Source organism: Dicentrarchus labrax, unplaced genomic scaffold (assembly GCF_905237075.1).
Source record: "Dicentrarchus labrax unplaced genomic scaffold, dlabrax2021, whole genome shotgun sequence".
In the NCBI taxonomy this organism is placed as follows: Eukaryota; Metazoa; Chordata; class Actinopteri; family Moronidae; genus Dicentrarchus; species Dicentrarchus labrax.
Window position 1 is genome coordinate 20,544,482 of NW_026136707.1, and position 20,666 is coordinate 20,565,147.

The 20,666-nt window shown below is 39.4% G+C and overlaps 1 protein-coding gene across 2 annotated transcripts in view; it reads left to right on the forward strand.

Annotated features, from left to right (window-relative positions):
- The first annotated feature begins 4,737 nt into the window (after nucleotides 1–4,737).
- The window catches only part of LOC127367144 (zinc finger protein 236), a 59,534-nt gene continuing 43,605 nt past the window's right edge, over nucleotides 4,738–20,666 (forward strand). For both annotated transcript variants that reach the window (XM_051406728.1, XM_051406729.1), the window contains exons 1-7: nucleotides 4,738–4,846; nucleotides 6,532–6,671; nucleotides 9,729–9,893; nucleotides 10,017–10,195; nucleotides 11,243–11,373; nucleotides 12,894–13,066; nucleotides 20,000–20,122. In XM_051406728.1, the coding sequence (XP_051262688.1) occupies nucleotides 4,795–4,846; nucleotides 6,532–6,671; nucleotides 9,729–9,893; nucleotides 10,017–10,195; nucleotides 11,243–11,373; nucleotides 12,894–13,066; nucleotides 20,000–20,122 (963 nt within the window). In that variant the 5' untranslated portion in view covers nucleotides 4,738–4,794. The remainder of the gene's footprint in view (nucleotides 4,847–6,531; nucleotides 6,672–9,728; nucleotides 9,894–10,016; nucleotides 10,196–11,242; nucleotides 11,374–12,893; nucleotides 13,067–19,999; nucleotides 20,123–20,666) is intronic.

Below are 20,666 nucleotides of genomic sequence, written 5' to 3' on the forward strand. Positions count from 1 at the left end.
GCGGTGGTGAATCCGCAGACAACAATGTCCCCGTGTACAAAGGGAAACGTACAAGCCAAAATACAGCAAGGACACCTTTCAGTTAATGCACGTGTCTGTTAGTCTGATGTCATTAAACTGCAATTGAAGCTTCTGATTGCTAAGAAATCAAGGAATAAATCTTTAATTGCACGGGAGATTTTCACCAGATACCTCATCTGCAAAGTGCTGCAAACAAGCACCGCATTTTCAAGTCTGACTCATGTCTAGCCTAGTCTGTGGAAAAGCAAGTATCATTGATGTCAGTGTTGTTGGTGGGGTTTGTTAGCATGAATGACAAGGCTGGAGATGTGACTCAACAACAGCAGCTCCCTCACACTCTCAGCATGTTTTTCACAACATGAGTTTAGCATGTCTCCTAGAGAGGTGGGCTTCCTGACAATCCCACTCACACAACCCATGACAATTTTAATGATTGATCGCTCTCCTCTTGACTGCGGTGAGAATGGAAGAGAGAAAACCACAGAGACAAAAAAAAGGGGAGAGGGAGGAAAGAGGGGTGTGGACAATCCCACAAGGTCAGAGCGATGTCCAGTCTTTTGTTTTCAGCGGTGAGATCAGTGGCCTGTGCAGCCGCGAGGGGACAGGCAGAGTAACTGGCGGCCTGGCAGGAACAGATGTTCTTACACAATGAACATGCACTTGGTTGGTTGCTTATTCACTAAAAGTCAGGGGGCTGACTTCCCCTTTCTGGAAACAAAGAAAAACACAGCAAAGAGTCGAAGGCTTTCCACCTGTGGGCCTGTATCAGGGAAAAATGTTGCTGAGGTAATCAGGCTCAGATACAGTATGATTTACGTCCTGCTAAAGATACATGCATACAACAGATGGGCGTCTATTTATGGGCGTGATAATATGTTAAAGTTGCACATAATCCTGCTGTGTGTTTGTGTGTATGTGGGATCAAATGCTTTTTTTTAAACAAACATTAGGACTGGGTGGTGCTAGTATCTTCATTAAGGCAATGTGACTTTATATGCTACACTACATACAGTGTACACTACATGCAACAATAACATATGGCACATTTGCTATGTTTAGCGTTTAGTATCCAGTGTGTTTTTAATGGAATACTTGAAGTCAATTACCCACACAACCATTGTAGCATCAGGTTAAGTTGTAGAATAATGTGAAATGGAAAAAAATTTTTCCAACTGTGCAACTGTGTGTAAACTGATAATAGTGGAACACTAACAGTAGCTTCCATCAGATGGAACATCAGGGTTTCAACCTATGTCATTTATTCTAATTAGCAGGAACTGAATGATAGTTCTACACTCCGACCCACGTGCTATACATAGCCCATCTGGAAAGCATACAGACTTGTGACATTTATATCTTGTTACAAAATAACAGAATCACTTAAAGGCGCAGTGTGTAACATTTAGGTGGATCTATTGTCAGAAATGGAATATAATGTTATATGTTTTCATCAGTGTGTAATCACCTGAAAATAAGATTCATTGTGTTTTTGTTACCTTAGAATGACCTGATTGAGTTTATCTATAGACACCGCGGGCCGCCTTCTGTGGAGTCCGCCATGTTTCTACAGTAGCCCAGAACTGACCGAACACTGGCTGTATTTAGGGCCTTTCGTGTCTTTCTGTAGTTTCTCCGACACACTTCACAGTCCGTTCTCATTTCCACGTTGTCAAATACAGACGTCTGCAGTGATCGGTTGGTTGCAGTCTGAAACTTCACTGCTAGATGCCACTGAATCCTACACACTGGTCCTTTAACCTACACAAATTAACTCACACTGTTTTTGTTTCAGTCCCTCTGGACATCAATACAGTGTCATTCTTCCTTTATTTTAACACACAGCTTGGCTCCCTAATGGTCTGTATTCCATATATAGAGTCCCTATTTATGTCAATTGAAAACATAAATTATCTTTACCACCAGTCGTTGTGAATGTATATATAATATAACACCAGCCCCAAATGATTAACTCCTGAGGACAAGCATTTTTAATGAGACATGGATCTAGTCTTAAACATAACCTGTGTCAGTGATTCTCAAACGTTTTACACTGCATCCCACCTCAGAAAATATTAGGCTCTCCAAGTACCACATTTATGATGGAAACTAAAAAACAGTATTCTTGGCCGACCCTATTCAGCCACAGACAGTTCTCGTAGGATGCAGGTTTATTCCTAATAAGAACATATGTTATTTTTTATTTTTATATATTAGTTCAGTATTAATTCAATAACCAGAGCTAATTTGGTGGAAAAGGGGTTCTCCTAGTCCTAACACGCTTCCTGATTGTTCCTGTCTGGGGCCACGATTGCAGTGTTTTTAGTAGGGATGCACAATAATTATCGGGGCTGATAAATTATTGGCCAACAGGAAATGTATATTAATATTATTATTATTATTATTATTATTATGATATATCATTACCAAACCAATCATGATATATTCATTTATTTTTAATTCTTATAAAATTACATTTGATAGACTTTATGTTCTATGATGTGCTAGTATGCTATGTATATAAGTTTATATACGTTTACTGATAAACGTTACTCGAAAACACTGAAGAGTCAGACCTGTTTTTTGTTATTGTTGTGTTAACAAGATTGATGTTAGTTTACTGTGAAATGTTGAATCATCCATCTTTGCTCACAACATCTTAGCCTTTCTGCCATTCAGTGTGCATAAACTACAGGTCATGAACTTCTTTTCAAAATACATTTATTGGTTATCTTATCAGTATAGGCCATTCGTTATCGTTGGCTGAAAAGATATCCATATCCTCCAACCCTAGTATTTATATGAATGTGTGCGCTACTTCCATGAGTATGACTATGTAACAGGCTGATATTGAAGCAAAAGGCAAAACTATAAATTAAATTTCAGCGATTTAAGCTTTTAAGTATTTTTATTTTAAAATTTTGTAGTATTTTGATAGCAGTATATATTTTTAAATTAACTAGATTGTTCCTCCTCGTACCACTACCATTCACCACAGTTTGAGAAGCAGTCACCTATGTTATACTGTGTGTACTGTGTGGGTGTGTGAGCTGTCTGTGTGTCTTTCAGTTTCAGTTGGAATGTAAGGTAAGGACATTCACCACGTGGTTACCAACTAGCTGGAAGTTGCTATACACATTCAGATCCAGAGGATATCTGAGTGAAACATGCAGTTGAGATCAGTAGCACAGTCCCAAACGGAAACATCAGCACAGCCAGCTTGTTGGCCTCTCCAGGATTATTGGCCCATAAATGACCAAAGCCATTCATAACTCATTGCCTCCCTCTGCTGGTCTTAATGGACAGTAAAGGCATTTTACAACGTACCTCATACCCTCTTGAAAAATCAATATGATATTGTCTGTGGCACACTGGGAGCAAAACTAATATCTCACGCTTTATGTCTGATTTATGTCTGAGACTCCTGTAGGACTTAAACTATGACATGGGTGAGTTTATAGTCACCTTATCATACAATATTTTATGGTATGTTTTATTTCATATGGTATCAATAATATTCCAGTTATATCTCTACAGGTAATGTATGTGTTACTGACAATCAATACTCAGTTTGGTATACTTTGTGGTTTTCTCTCCTATAGTACCACCGCAACTTTACAATAATGCAGCTGGTGTGTTTGTAAAAGTTACTTTCTCTCTAGTTTAATTAAAGTAAAGTATAAATATAATATTTATATTCTTTATTATGCTTAGAATACTCTCATTATAGAATATAGCCTAATACAGAAAATCTATAGTTGTGTTGTGACATCCCTACTGTGGTTCTTTTTCATTAGGGTCAATGACTTTAATCTGAGGAGGTGTAAAGATCATTAAAAAAGATAGGATCAAACTGTTTTATTATTTTTTTTTTCATTTGTGAATAGCTAGTCTAATGATTGCTATTTTTGGAATAGGACTTGTTACAAAAAAAAGGTCCAGTGTGTAACATTTAGGAGCATCTATTGGCAGAAATGGAATACAATATTCTCAGGTATGTTCTCACTCATGTATTGTTGTATTTTTGTTACCTTAGAATGAGCCTTTTATATCTACAGACTCTGCAGGTCACCTTTCATGGAGTCTGCTGTTGAACCGCCATGTTTCTACAGCAGCCCAGAAAGGAAGACGCAAACATTGGCACTAGATATGGGTGAAGTTCACGCTTGGTAGGGGAGCGTGAAGCGAGGGAGTTGCAATCCCCAACTACACCACTAGATGTCACTAAATCTTACACTTATTTGCGGTTGTAGGCCTATACATGGGCTGCAGGGCAAATACAGTATGAGCTATGGGCCCCTATTAATTCCCTGGTAAACAGAAATACATTTAGTAATATGCACTGTGTTAATTATGACATATGTTTGACAGTGCACATAATAATGTAGTGGATGCCTGGGGCCTTATTATATCAGTTATTAATGTGCTTTAGTGCTGCATTATCACAAACAAACAGACTCCGCTTTCAGGGCACCTGAGGGTCTATATACAGCTAATAGCTACAGGTGCCATATACTGTCAATTATCATTTCTCCTAAAAACATTTTAAAAATACATTTACACATGTTCCTAACTTATACTTTCAGTAGTTGAGAAAAACAAAAAGTAAACAAAAAAGTTGTACCTGAAGGTGCATGTACAACGAACCAGACGGTAGATGTCTCCCTACTCCGTGCAGCTGGGAGTCTTCACGGGTACGATGCTGTCTACAGATGACCGAGTCGCCATTTTGAAAAGCAAATCGTTCACAGCACACCCGCCCTGAGTACTGGAACTATGCCGCGGGGCCGGCCTCGCAAACTGAGAGTTAAAAGCAGCGACGAAACAGGTAACAAGTACCAAAATGCAACGAATAAAACATGCAGATTTTGGGCTATCCAAATAACCTGGTATTATTTGGACAAACATCTCTGTATCTTTTATAATAACACTTCAATGTAGTGTATATAGTCCCCGGATATAGTATTGCGGGTGGGCTTTGCTTTGTGCGGCGAAGGAGTGATTGAGGCGGAATGATATTAATAACATCTCGGTGCCTCTTCTTATTGGCTTCCAGTCTAAATTGGTGTCCGTGAGGAGGAGAACCGCGGCATTGTTTAGTGTGGGTCAATGTATGCTTTTTACTCTTAATCTTTGTTTATTAGATATTCGTCGCTAGCTTGTTGTTGCTAATTAGCTTCGCTACCGTTAGCTTCGAGGCTAACACGCCAAAATGTTGGCCATTGTTATTTTTATCTTTGCGAGGCACTATAGCGAGGCTGTCCAGTTGCTGATGGATCCGTTGTGTACGGCCAGAACAAGCGGTCACGGCCACGGCTTGACACGACCCGAAGGAGCATTGAAGTGTGTTGTGGGTGCATTCAGTTTGCTAGCATTTTTGGTGTCAACGCCGGATTATAATATTTAGGTTAGCTCAGTTATGATGACACGTTAGTTGTATAACTTAAAAGCGTTCACACACGATTCCGCGGATGGATGTAAGGTCGAGAGCAAGAACAAAACGCACTCACGTTAGTGCTGTATTGACATCTCATCATATTGGGTTGACTTTATATGAATCAGCCACATAACGTTACTGTCTTTGCAATGCTTTCTACTGTGACGGCCAAAATGAGCGTGTGGAAGCTAACTGTTGAATACAGATGTAAAAAGTTATGTCTAAAACACCCCAACAGGTTCACAGACAAGCATGATATAATAGAACTTTTTTAATTTTCTTTACATACGGCAGAAAATGCATTTGCAAGTAAGAATTAAAAACGTAATGTTGCTGGCAGACACATCACTTTGAGAAGTATCGTTTAGTAAAGAATAATGTTTATAACATACAATAAAGGACTTTTATTTTAGTGGGCGTGATACTTAACGTTTCCACCCTAACAGGGATAAAAAAACAACCATTATAGGGGTTTCACTATATTTATAAGAGTAGATTTATCTGTCAAATAATTGATAAATATCAGCAGGCTCAGTTGCTGTCATTGTTAGTCTTGGTATTTGTCAGTAACAGGTCATATCCTTCTGCTCTGTGTGGTGTTCTGCAATTTTATCAATGTGTGGATCTCAGTGAACAAAACAAAAAAACAACTCAAAGTGATGAAATCAAAAACCTGTGTCAGAACACACATTCTCATTAATTCTTTGAGTCTTTTTTTCCCTTCGTGTGTAGGGAAACTAACCTGTCCAAAACTCATTTAAGTATTTAAACCCCCACTTTAAGAAACAATAAATTCATATGCAAGTCATAGTGTGTCCACATCAACATCTACCGCTACTTTGAAATTTCAGAGAACATTCATATAATAGGATGGAAATAAAAATATTATAAACACAAACCTTTGCTTTTGGACAGTTTATTTTTTTAAACATAAAGCCACTGAATGCAGCAGCTGTCTAGCTGAAAAGACTAGTAGGAAATGTACTGTATCATATCTGCTTCAGCTGTTCTTTTTCCGTCGCAATCCTCTTGAACCAAGTTAAGATACTGAAGTGTCCTCTGTTGTACTTGATCAGATGCGGATCCCAGTGATGCTAAGGCGGAAAGTTTCAGTGATGGAGAGCTCAAGGACAAGAAGTGCACAATATGCTCTCAGATCTTTACCACTGAGAGCCAGCTGCAGAAGCATCTCCGCGAACATGAGCTCAACGATAAGGTAAGTACTGCACGGAAGTGTCAACAATCATAGCACTTGTAGTCACACATAGATTTCTATTCTAATAATTGCACACATAGAGATCTTGAATCTGGCAAATATAACTGCATCCAGTTGTTGTTGGTCACTGGTAGCTGCCCAGTTGAATCACACTATTATTATTATTATTATTATTATTATTATTATTATTATCAGCCTCTAAACAGCTCCACTGGAACAGTTGAGATTTAAGTGCCTTGTTTAAGGCCACCTTGAGTGTAATTGTCATTATGCTCTGAAATAGTAATTACACTTCAGGCAAGATCTATCAAACTAAATGTGCAATGACTAATTGCTTAATGGCATTTCCAATACCAGTGAGGGCAATTTTCAAGATTTCAGCCTTTTTGCATACAGTTTGGTTGAAAAGGCTCATGTTTGATGCCTCTAGCAACCAAAAGTTCAGGGAGATGCTACAATACAATGCTAAGCCAGGAACCACAGGCTATATACCAGAGCAGTTTTCACAGTGCAGCTGGCCAACTGAGAGGTGACCAAGCCTTTACTGGAACAGGAAGCTTCATCTTTATGGCAGTTGACCTGTTGTGGATTACCTTTTACAAAGCGCAACACAAACTCAGTACTTTGTGGGAAAAGAGAAAAATCTTCACATGACGACATCAAAGCTGAAGGCGTCCTAAATTTTTCAGCTCTGATGATTTTTCACAATGTGGAAGTTAAAAATCTGCCGTAGATGCCATTGTTCCACTTCATCTGCCAATCACAGTATTTGGTGCCAGGTGTTTCCAAAGCTTCTGAAATGTGCTGTTACTAGCATCATGGTGAATTTTCTCCCATATTTTCTTCATCAAGAACTGAGGTTATGTTTTCAGTTAACTAGGTGTTTGCTTATACTGAAGATATAAACGAGCGCAGCCTCAGTCGAGTGGATTGAATAAACTACTGCTGAATGAGACCTGATGCTGAGCGGTGTAAGACATGTCTTGTGCTGTGTCTGGAAAGCAATGGAGTGCACAAGCACAACATGTTCTCAGCTCCTGGACTTTGAACAGTGGGAACTGTTGTTGAACTGCAGTGACATAGTCTGACTCCTGGATGAATGACAAATCAAGGTGGAAGATTTTTGGTAGTTCCTAAAATGTTTATCCGATAAGGTTAACTACAGTTTGTGTGAATTAGGGCTGTACAATATGGTAAAAAATGTATTATGTGATTATTGTGACAGATATTGTGGTTGCTGTAAGATTCAGGATGAGTGGGAATGATCATTTGTGCATTACAATTTTCAAAATCATGATGATGTGACACTTGTTGGGGTCCGCAAACATTAATGTTTTCTTACATCTGGGAAGCAAGATGTGTTGGCCAGGGCATCTCTGCAGGACTACAGTGCTTCATTATAATACTGTTTGTCATGCATTTTACCTTTATCAGAAAATGGCAACATCTACAATTTGGATATTGAATGTGGCCATATTGCAATTTTGATAATATTTCAATTAATTGGGATTTGCTGTGAGTCATTCAAGTTGTGTTGTGCTGTTGCAAAGCAGCTATAGCGGACAGAAGGGAAACTGAAATTGGGCTACAGAAGGACCAAAGTTGCCTAATTCATCCCCCGTCCCCCTGACTCGCCAGAAAATAGCACAGTAAATATTACACCCTCATCTCATGGGTGTTGAATCACAGCTAATTTTTTATGCTGCTGGCCAATAATAGTGAATCGGTTTCAGTGGCTATTTGTTTGAATTTCCATTTCCTCCCCCCATATTTTGTGGTTCTACATTCTAAAATACATTCCACACCAACTCAAAGACCTGAATCTTCACAGTGAGCACCCACTGAGTCACCAGATGAGTCAGAGGGTTCTGCTATCTGTTTTTAAGTTTTAGAGCCACTCCGTGCTTTGTAATGTGTTAAACTGTTGGGTGAAGGCACAGTATGATGATGTGTTTCCAGCTTTTGGTGGCTACTCTGGGGGGAGGGGGGGCTTATTCCTCCAAGGAGCAGCAGATGATTGTCCTTGGGGAAATTATATTTTAAATGAATAATGCATATTTTAAGAACAGGTACAGAATAAATGTGCGTGAATTCCTGTTGAATAATGCAGGTTTTTGTAGTTCTGAATTTGTGTTTGAGTAGTTACCACTTAGAGTGTAAGTGCGCCCTCTTATCCCCGTTTATCATCTGTTTAAAACACACATCTGTACCCTCTCCCCTTTTTAAGATCCTGGTTAGGATCTAGGATTGTGGAGCTAGGTTCTTCACTCATCGCTTTTAACAGGAATGTCAGAAAAAGGAAAAGTTCTGTCATTTCTCGGATTTGGTCTCTCCTCTTGACCGCCTCTTCTGGCAGGAAAAGACGATAATAGGACGTCATTTGCAGCCGCACCTGTAGTTGTAGGCCATTTCAATTTCAAGGCCTCTATATTTACTTACAAAGGCATTCTCTCCAGGCTGAAGAGCAGTGGCCTCGGGGTCCGCCACTCTGAGTAACCCTCACCGGCGTCAGCGTTGCTCTCGGCCATCACCGCATTCACAAAGTACTCCGAAATTAAGTCAGTCAGCTCTCTCTAACAGAAACCAAATTTAATATTGGGGCCATTTCTGACTCGTGGGAAATGATTTTTTGATGTTGTCTGGTAATATTCTGTACTTGTATATCACTGTGGCTTCTCTCTCTTTCTGTTTCTCCCTCTGTCTGAAGCTGAGCCACATAAAACACACGTTACCCGCACATAAAAAATAGTTTATGATTGGATGATAAAGTGAAATATTATGCTTTAACACACCTGTTACTTTGCAGAAGTCCATCCATTATTCTAGGGGACTTGTTATTAAGTAGAACAGGGGGAGTGTGTGGGGAGGCAGCTTTCCAGGTTCACAGCAAATGTAGTTGTTGAAGTCAGTTAAAGTAGCACCTCAGTCAATCGTTCTGTTTCCACCAAGAGTGAGAATTAAGAGCAACAAGCCCTGGATTGCACAGGGAGATGCCAGAGATCATTTGCACTTGCATTATTCACTACCTTCTTTAACTTGTCCTCTCTCCCTTTTCAGCCTCATCGATGTGACCAGTGCCCACAGACGTTTAACGTGGAGTTCAACCTCACACTCCACAGGTCCACACACACCACGTCCGACTTCACTTGCCCGGTTTGCAATAAAAAGTTCTCCCGCATCGCCAGCCTCAAATCCCATGTCATGCTGCACGAGAAGGAGGAGGTTAGTCAGCCGACCGATCAGACGTAAAAACCCATCATTGATTTGTCTTTGCTACATGATTGGAAGAACTTGTTTTTCCTCTGTTTTATCTCCTCTACCATTGTTGCTGCGCCAACCCTGCAGAATTTAATCTGTGCAGAGTGCGGAGATGAGTTTGTTCTTCAGAGCCAGCTCTCCCTGCACTTGGACGAGCACCGCAAAGAGCTGTCTGGCATCAAGGTCTACACCTGCAAGACCTGCGAAAAGGAGTTCAAGACGTCTGCGCACCTCAAGGAGCACATGAAGAGTCACGTCAAAATGAGGTCAGGCCGGGTTGTAGAAGCTGATTTATTTCGTTTGAACAAGTCAGGAGGAAAACTGCTTGAAGTTAGAAATGAATCCAACAGCTATTAAAAGCAACCTTGAGGATCTTGTTCTAGGAAATTTATGGTTTAAAGGATACAGAGTCTAAAGTACATCTGAAACAGAAGTTAGACTATCAAGAGACACTAAAACTTTTCAGAAAAAAACTACTCTGACTCTGTGAAATTGTTTTTGGTGTGTGAGCAGTTCTGTAGAGCTGAGAGAGAGCCGGTTTCATTGCAGATTTCACAGAATGACTCAGAAGATTTTGAGTATAATCCCTTCAACACAAATAAATAATTTCCCTGGCTATGTTAGTAGTTTAAATCATTTACAAATTGCACTCAGGAATGAATTTCCATCCAGCTGTAATATTTGATATTTCTAAAAGGCTTTTATTGACTGCATGAGGACATGTGCTGTCTGCCATGGCATTCAGTGAACAGAATGTTGCAGCTTTATACGTTCTCATTCACTCTCATGAATTGAACATGGCAGGCAGTTTTTCATTAGCGCAAGGAAAGGCCCAAATAAGCCAACGCAAAAGTACGTTAAAGTCACCACTTTTGAATGTATTATTGGTTTTCCCATTAAGTGACAACAAAGTTTTTTTTGGAAGCATACATTTTTTAATTTCTTCCTATCTAACTCTAAATGATACATTTTGTGTTGTCACTGTGTCAGTTGCTATGTCATCGTTATAATAAAAGAAACATGAAAGAGTTGGTACATTAGTCTTTCCCACTTTACCTACAGTACACATGTTTTTAATAGCAGAACAATATTGAATCCTGCCAGGGTTAAAAGCAGCAAAGCAAATTAATATTAATAATCAGTACTGTGTTCATTTTGATGACCCTCTATTGTACGCAAAACCAATTACATACCTATTTTAATGTGTCTTTTTATATCGCCACATGTTTTTCTCCTAGATCCTATTGAAAAGTGCTAGACTTACTTTGCCTAAAAACCAATTTGACATTTTGTTGTGTTTACTTCTTCCACAGGCCGCTCAATTCAAGTTCCAGAAACTACAAGAAAAACATTGACCGCAGTGGGTTCACAAACAGCTGCCATCACTGTGGAAAGGCTTTCAAAAAGCCCAGCCAGCTTGTTAGGCACATACGAATACACACAGGTGAGTGGGGGGGGGTGACCTGTTTAGGTTACATAGAGCTAATGTAATGATATGGACGGTGTTGTTCCGCCGGTTCCACAAAACCCGAATTGATGTTTACTAACGTGGGTGGGCACTGGCACCAGGTTGTACTTGGTGGGGGCTCGGTAGCCTGCTGTTCCGCTGGCGCAGGTCGTGGGCGCTGCAGGAGAGTGTGTGGGCAGCAGTGGCACAAACAGGAGAGTTGGCAGTTTTGTTTCTTGGTTTCAGTTTTTCTTTACAGCCCCTACACTTAATTCTAGGCAGGATTATATAACTGAAGTCTCACATTTGTCTTTCTGAACTGGACTTCCTCTCCTCAAGTTTTTCCTCAGTTAACTCCATGACCACCAACTCACGCTCCGTTCATCACTCAGCTGTCACGCAGAAATGTCATGTGGGTAGAATTTCGATATGCTGTTTGATTCTAATATTGTTGTGTGGATTCTTGTTCAGCCAGTCTGGGTTCAGGTAATGTAGCCAGCAGCCTCCACCCACATGTTGTTTACACATCATACACATGTTAATTTGTTTGGTTGGCTGACTGGATGACTAATGGTGGATGGAGTTGATTCCTCTGTGCCTCGAATCTCAAACAGCTCTTAAGCTGATGAAGTGAAGAGTCGCTTGGGGAGACCACACACACACACACACACACACACACACACACACACAGTACGCCTTTTCTCTTACTCTCTCTAGCTGTTTCCTCATCTGAACTCCAGTCAATGTCCTGAGAACCAGGACATATCTACAATATTAACATAGGGAGTGGAAAGCAATATACAGGCCTGCTGAAAAGAACATGAAGCAACTACAATCTGTGCAGCAGTCATGCAAGCTCACTTTTTTCGAGACAATGATCTGCTCTATTCACACATGGGCTCAATCGGACATTACACAGACTCTGTACTTGGGAGCCAGCAGGTTAAAGTCTAATTTGTTGTTTTTTTTTTTGTCCTTAAGATGGACACAACCAGGGTGTTGTGTGTTTTTTATCTAAATGTATCTAAAAACAGAGATACAACCAAATATGATTATATAAATGTAATATGTTTAAGATATAAGATTTACACTCATTTAGTGTTTATCATTTCATCACATTTACTCATTTATCTTGATAAATGAGTTTTTGTCAAATTTTGTTGAAATAATAAGGAAAGAAACAGCCGTTTTAGTAAAAAACAAACACTGGAGTCAATACATTTTTTAAAAGTGAATGTCTCTGCTTAAACAAAGTCGCAGTCATTTATTGGTTTAAATATCCAATGCTGTAATCAGCCTCAAAGGCTACTAGAAGTAATATGATTTAAACAATAGAGAGTAGTTATCAAGGATATCTTAAAGAACCCCCATTATTTACCCTTAGACTTCATTATTTACCTTTTAATAAATTAATGTCATTAATTGAGATTGGAGAAATTGCAGGTAAGTCAAATTGCCATCAGTGTTTCCAGCATCCTAATGGCAGCTGTTTGACCCATGTGTGCGTTTCCCCTCAGGTGAGAGGCCCTACAAGTGCTCACATTGCGGCAAGGCATTTAACCAGAAGGTGGTGCTGCAGACTCACATGGTGAGACACACTGGAGAGAAACCTCACCTCTGCATGTTCTGCCCTGCTTCCTTCTCCCAGAAGGGGAACCTGCACTCCCACGTTCAACGAGTTCATTCAGAGGTAAGAGCACAGTACTACAGGTTTTAATACTCATATTTACTACCACAGATACAGTGATGGAAATATGTCTGTGTGACTGGGTAAACTTTGATTAGGTAGTGTGTATCACAGCACTAAAACAAGGTATCACAAAACAAACAGTTTACATTTTAACCAGTTGTTTTTCCATCCATATTTTGTGCAGGTTTTAATTAAAGTGAAGCAGTGACAGCACTTGCTGTCAGTGTTCTTGCAGTGTGGTGGACTGAAAGTAGGGGAATTGAAGTGACCTTAGATTACATCTCCAGATTGCACATTATACATTTTCATCACTGTTTGAAATGGAAAGACAAATCCAGCACTACTTGGATCTTCACAAAATCCTCTTGGAATTTAGCAACAATTAGAAATACATCTTATTGATTTGTTTTCAGTCGAATAACAACCAAGAGGATTGTCAGCTTTTATCATCTGCTAAAGAGCATCTGTTAAACAAGTGAAAACCTTTGTTTAAATGAATGCGAGTTGATTTTGTTATGAATGCAGTTTCATTTATGTGGTGAATTTCTAGAAATATCTGTTCTCGTCTCATTTAATACTTGAATGAAGGGATTTGTTTAGGAAATGCATGACTTTCTTTCAACGGCTAATGAGGATCAGCTGCTGGACAGAATTGTTGCAGTGTGTGTTTCTGTTTACATGGAAATTAAAACCATAACACTTAATTCACTAACTAACTAGCACTACACTAAAAATAGAACATTTTGTAAAACAACACTGATCTGTAAGTGATTCCGTTGGGTATAGAATGGCTGAGCTCAGTCTGAACGGCTTTAGTAAAAGCGTGCATTTAAATTGAAATGATTGCTAATAGTCCAGTGTTTGTTCCCCTGTCTGCTCCCTGTCTTCATCAACCAAGAAGAGAGCAAGAAACCAAAAACTACATAGCCTTAAGACAGTCAAGACGGACTTGCACATACTGCTGTTCATCTCAGAGAGTAAATATCAGATACTTTAGACTAGACTCATCACGCTGTTTACCAGGTTTTGGTAATTCAGTATCATTTTCTTTTATGTGGGTTGTTGTCCGAGATATTTCGGTTTCTTTTTGTACACCTCCTTCACTCTGCACTAAATTACCAGCCCTTCTGCTCACAGCTTGTTACATTCAATGCAGCAGAACATCTTGCCATATTGTTTGTTGGAAAGGGAATGAGATGAAATTGCAGCTCTTTGTTCCTCGTCTGGTTCTTCTCTTTTGTAAGCACCTCACAGCCACCAATTTTAAAGAGCCCTCCCGATTTATCCATCCTAATTTAGCCTGGACTTTGGTCTCTCGCTGTGCTCTGTTACCCACGTCACTTCCTCTTAGTGCCAAACTGTGGTTAAGAGGTCAGAAGAGTTAGACACATCAAAGTCCTCCCTAGGTGCCCAAATGTACATGTTGACAGATGATGAATTCTCCCGTGTGTGGGTGTCCTTTTGGTGTTTTTTTTTTTTTTTTTTTTTAATAAAGCCCATTAACGGGTGGAGTGATAGTGACGGGAGTAGCTCCTAGTTGATGATTGCTTCCAATAATGTGGCTACAGTCTGGACTGGGTCAGCTCTCTGGCAGCCTGATTGTAAAGCAACACAATGGTCTCCATCACAGGAGGTGCAGTGGGTCCCCCATCAGTGGATAGGCCCCAATCCTCAGTGCCTGTGCATTTTATCAAAAAGCTAACAAAGCCTTAAAGTATAAAAGATGTTTTGTGCTTGCACACCAAGCTCCACACTAATTTTGTTGACTACTGCCAGTGCCAGCTGAGAAATGAATGTACCCTTTTTTTTTTTGTTAGGCTTCTGAAATTTTAAGATGCTGTCACAGTGGTCCATAGGTCTGTTTGACTAAATAATATTAATAATTTGAATATGACTAAATGCAAAGCTAATGGCATTCCCATCAGCCTCAACTGTACTGTGTATTCAGTGCAAATAAGCAAATGAGGAAAACGAACATGGTAAACATGGCTGCTAAACATTAGCATGTTAGCATCGTCAATGTGAGCCATTGGCGTTTAGCTCAAATAATCACTTTGTGTTTGTACAGCTTAAGAGACTTGCTAACATGGCTGTAGTCCCGTTAGTAAACCCCAATAAAACAGGGGGAAGTACTGAACCCCAGTCGGGCTAATGTATGAACCTATCCAAGGTGATTTCAAATGATATGATACATATTGAGGTGATTGTAGCTTTCCAGCGTTCACTGAAGCTACACTTAAGGATCATATTCTGGTAAACAAGTGCCACATTAACAGAGGGGTTCTTCCTTATTTTTCATCCTTTTTGTCATCTTGACTTGGCTGCTGTAAATTCATAGAATCTGACAGGCAAGGTAAATACTTCACCCAGAATCCTGCTGAAGAGAGGTAGCTGAGAATAGCAATGAGAATTGGCTTCATTCAACCCATTTAGAACTTGGTTATCGTATTATTTAATGCTAAGCATATTCAAAGCAATGTATAAGACGTCAGGAGGAATTACTGTAAAAACAATATAATTTAAAACTGGATTGCACCAAATATCTCTTGACAGATCTGCATTTGATTTGAGAATGTAATCTGTGCCACAGGAAACAACCCAAATACACAAAGATTTCTGGGTATGAGGAGACAGATGTTCACATCTGATAGGCAGCAGTGTCGCATACTTGGAAAGCCTATTACAAAATAATCCAATGGTGGCCAGGACTAATGATGTAGTTAGCAATTTCTGTCTGCCTGTCATGCATAGAAGCACAGTCTCTTATCTTTACAAAATCAGTTTTATTTAATGGGTAGTGTGAAAAAGTAAACCACATACATCTCAAATTAGAAAGCAGAATAGAAATCAATAGAAATTATTAAAATACAGTTCACATACTGTACATTTTATTGCTCAAAGATGCACTGTGCATGAACGCCACATGCAGGTAGGCAGTGAGACTATATACCCAATGCAATAAGGTACACTTCACTGATCTATACTCTGTGGTCGAGATTCCACCTTATCTGTATATCTGTTGGACAAAATAGTTTCAAGCTACTGACTTAATTATACCTTTTGAAGAAGAAACACAGGAAATCAACTGTAGAAACATGTCCACGCCTCTTTTCTTGTTTCTGCAGTGGGGGTGTTTTAATTGTGTTTCTTTTAGAATTAATTGAGTCTAAATAAAAGGCTTCACACTTAATTCTCTCTGATGAGCTGTCAGGTTGTATTCATGCCGTCAAGCACATATTTGAAGCTTAGTTCTGCCCCATCTACTGTGTTTCAGTCCACCTTTACCTACTATACGCAAGTGAAATGTTACTTGATCATTTTCTTTCAGGTGTTCAATTGGTCAAATTATACTTTCTCTATGTCTTTTTAACAAAATAGGTTTGAATGAATTGAATGGTGGATATATTTTTTTTTCACTTGTTGACATGATTGTGTATTCCACGCTAAAAGCTTGTGATGGGGCCAGTTGATTGAATTACTTCTGGAAAGCCAAACAGCAGGGCCATTTGAATAATGCATCTAATTTTAACAAGTGTTCTTCAGCTTTCCTGTTCCAGATAGAGTTTGTCCTTATGATTGACTGACTTAATGAATAAATTATGGTCAGGCGTTATTTGCAATAGATTTCATGAACAGATTCATACTTGGGAGCCAAGGGAGTAAAATCATCTCACTTAAATCCAATAAAATGTTTGGTCGTGTAGGGTGTAAGTATGTACAGACAATCACACTGTCTGCACACAAAATTGCATCTAAAACCTTAATTTTCAGGTACTACAGCTCAGGAAAACAGAGAATCAGTAAAACAAAATCAGCTACAGAATAGAAGTTATTAATGGAATTTGCATTTGCTTCATAAAAGTTATAAATCACTTCCTCAAACCACAGCATCTCAGAAAGGGATGGACAAATTAAGTTTGAGTGTGCAGTTGCATTTGTATGCATATTGTGCTACCAGTGCCCTCACAACTATGCTATTAATAGCGGTTAACAATAAAGTAATGCATTAGCAGTACCAAGAGTGTGGGTTTGGATCCTTAATGAAAGATTCTTAAGTTTCTAAAAAAACTTGTTGAAAGGCTTTCAGCAATTACACTTCAACTGATTTCATCTACTTTTGGTTATTTCTCTTCAACAGACACTTAACACTCTTTCAGTTCTTCAGATTGAACTTGAACACTGACTGCTTCAAGAGCTTGAACTTCAGCTAGAACTCCCTTCCAGACAATTTACATTTTAACCTGTTTTTGCACTTGCGCTTTTGAAGTGAGCACACATTTTCTAGATATTATTTATATAATTTTATGGTGGTTAACAATAGAATAATTTGATTTTTTCTCTATGTTTCTAAAATACAAGTAATAAAACAAAACAAAACCATATGCCATTCCAACTCCACTTTTCAAATTTCCATCCATCCATCCATCCATCCATCCATCCATCAATTTTCCTCCGCTTATCTGGGGTCGGGTCGCAGTGGCAGCAGGTTAAGCAGGGTTTTCCACACCTCCCTCTCCCCAGCAACATTTTCCAGCTCCTCCTGGGGGATCCTGAGGCTTTCCCAGATTAGACATGTAATCTCTCTAGCGAGTTCTGGGTCTACCCCAGGGTCTCTGCCTAGCTGGATGTGCTCTGGAGTCATCCTAATCACATGTCTGAGCCACCTCAGCTGGCTCCTTTCAATGCAAAGGAGCAGCAGCTCTACTCTGCGCTCCCACCTGGATGTCCGAGATCCTCACCCTGTCTCTAAGGCTGAGCCCAGCCACCTTACAGAGAAAACTCATTTTAGCTGCTTGTACCTGCAAACTCGCTCATGGCCGTAGGTGAGGGTTGGAACATAGATTGACGTTGTAAATCAAGAGCTTTGCCTTCTGGCTCAGCTCCCTCGTCACCACAACGGTCCGGTACAACTGCTGCATTACTGCATTACTGCTGACACCAGTGATAATTAGAGTATTTGTTTAACAATAGAATAATGCTTTAGTACTGGCAAAACTGTGGGTCTGGACTTTTAATCTATGTTTCTAAAGTTAAAATTAAAAAAAGCTTTATCCCATCCCAACCATCTTTCTAAATTAGCTGCCTTCAATCTCCTCAAGAAATGTTATATAATTAAAATAAAATTAATGAATAAAATGAACAAAATTAAAATGTAATATGCCTAAACCGCCCTTGCTCCATCAACTATCAAATGTTTCAGCCTCTCTTGTGCAGTTAATGACATCAGAACATGATCTCCATCATCTTTCTTCTCTTCTTTCTCCGTAGACCTGATTTCTGTCCCGATGTTTTCGCCATTGTTGTTGTCTCTACCTTCCCTCTTCACCTGCCTTCTGATGACATCTATTCCACCTCTCTCCATTCGTTCACAGTCCTTTGCTCCTACTTAATGATCACCACTTCAGTAAAAAACACACATCTTGTCCCCATGAGAAATGATACTCCACCCGTGTCCAGCCATCTTTCACATATGTTCTACACCTGTGCACATTCATTCTGAACCCAGCTGCCACAAAGCTATCATCATGACAGTGATAACACCTCACCGGTGCTCTTTCATATGCCCTCACACTCTCAAAAACATACTCCAGATGCATCCTTTCTAGTGGCTCTGGAGTTCAGCCAACCTTTCTTCACAAACTCTCTCCACTTCCTGTAAACAATCCCTCTGCACTGACACTCATCTTCCACTTCACTGCTTTGTCCCTCATGGAATAGCAATCAACTTCCCCATGCTTGCTTCACACTCAAAAAGTCCCACTTGCTCTTATGGATTTTTGCTTTTATGGATTTTGCTCTTGCATTGCCTGATCATTTTTTGACAGTTTTTTTTAACATGACTTAAAACTTTGTTTTCCACTCACCCCTTGCTGTCATTTCAGTTATGGATGTCTTGTCTCAGTGGTTTCATTTTTTCAAACTATTCTTTCTTATCTTACATCAGCATCTTACTGTTCGCTGCTTAATTTCTACAAGTCTCCAAACGTAAGTTGGAACTCCAAAACTCTGCCAAACCCAATCAAATGTCCATGTACTTGTTCTGGACGTTTGTGTCCCCCAAAAGTTTGAATTCAACAACACACTGTTATCTATCAAAAGTCAAGCCCCATTTCAGACTCAGTGGTCGTCAAAGAACTGAACTGTACACTACTGATACTTATAAGTAAGATTGACTTTACAATTGTAATTAAAAGGGATGGCATACATCAGTGCAAACCTGCTTTGCATTGTTTACATGAGAGTATAATCAATCAGAAGCCCCCTGGTAGTGATATTCACACAAGAACAGTTCCTTACAAATGTTATTAGATCAAGTAGATCAAAATAAATGACTCTCCAACGGTTGTAAGCACTCATTATTTATAGCTATAAATGAAAGCATACACTCTTGAGTTACTGAGTTAAATACAAGGACCTGTGACTGGGAAATTTATGGAGGACAAAAGGCAAAAATATCCATATAACTTTTATTTCTTCATAAAACCTTCATGCCTAGACTACTAACAAGAGCAAACAAGGTTTTGTCTGGCCATTATTTACGGCTTCAACTGCAACGTGATGTTTTCAGTTTATTTGGTATTTACCAGTTTCTGATCATCACCCTTCTTCAGACACATTTTTCTGACTTAATGAGGACAGACCAAATGCAGTATGTATCTGTCTTTAAGATATGATAATCTCAACTAATCACTGTATGAAATGGAGATCCTCATTCTTGTTTTAATTGATACTACTCTATAATCCGACTGAAATGCTCCTGGTTCTGCATCCCTGCTCAGACACATCCACTGCTGAACACCACAGCCTGGGTTTGCTTTGGACTGCGATAGGAGGAAATAATATCATCATTTCTTTCTGAAATAGAGCATACATGCAAACATACACGCAGCAGCCATGGATAATATCTTGTTTGTGTTTTGTGTTCTCTTACAGACTAAAGGCGTGCCGCTGTTCCCCTGCATGGACTGCAGCTGTGCATTTAAGAAGCTGGGCAGTTTGAATGCCCACATCAGCAAGATGCACATCTCTGTTATTGAGGTGCCCTCCAGCACTCCGGTAAGATAACAGTAGGCAGAAAAACATGAACAAATAGGTTGTTACTGCCCAGCATCCGCTTTGAGTATATATTCATTCTTTTGACCCCAGTGAATGCGTTTAATGAGACATACTAGAGTTCTAGCCACACAATTAGTTGCAATTTATGTTAGCACTGACGTCAGTGGCTGTTTTTAGTCACAGATAGAGATTAAGGTTCTAACACTTCCCAAGTAATGTTGATTGCTTACTGCCATATTAAAATAGTTTCTGTGGAATTAATATGTCTTACTTGGATGACTTTTCATTTTCCCTGTCTGCTTTAACTTTCTTTTTCCTGTGTTAAGTGGTAAGCCGCTATCTCTCATTCAAAAAGGGAGATAAAAATATTATTTATCTACTTATTCTAGGAAACAGAGACAGATACAGAGTACCATAGGTATACTTTAGCCCAATGAGTTTTGCTCGTTGCTTTATTTACTGCAAACAAGTCTACTGTCAAGATTGCTGTGAGGCTCCGTCTCTGTAACTGTATTTTCTTAATAAGCCATTGCTTCTTTTTCAA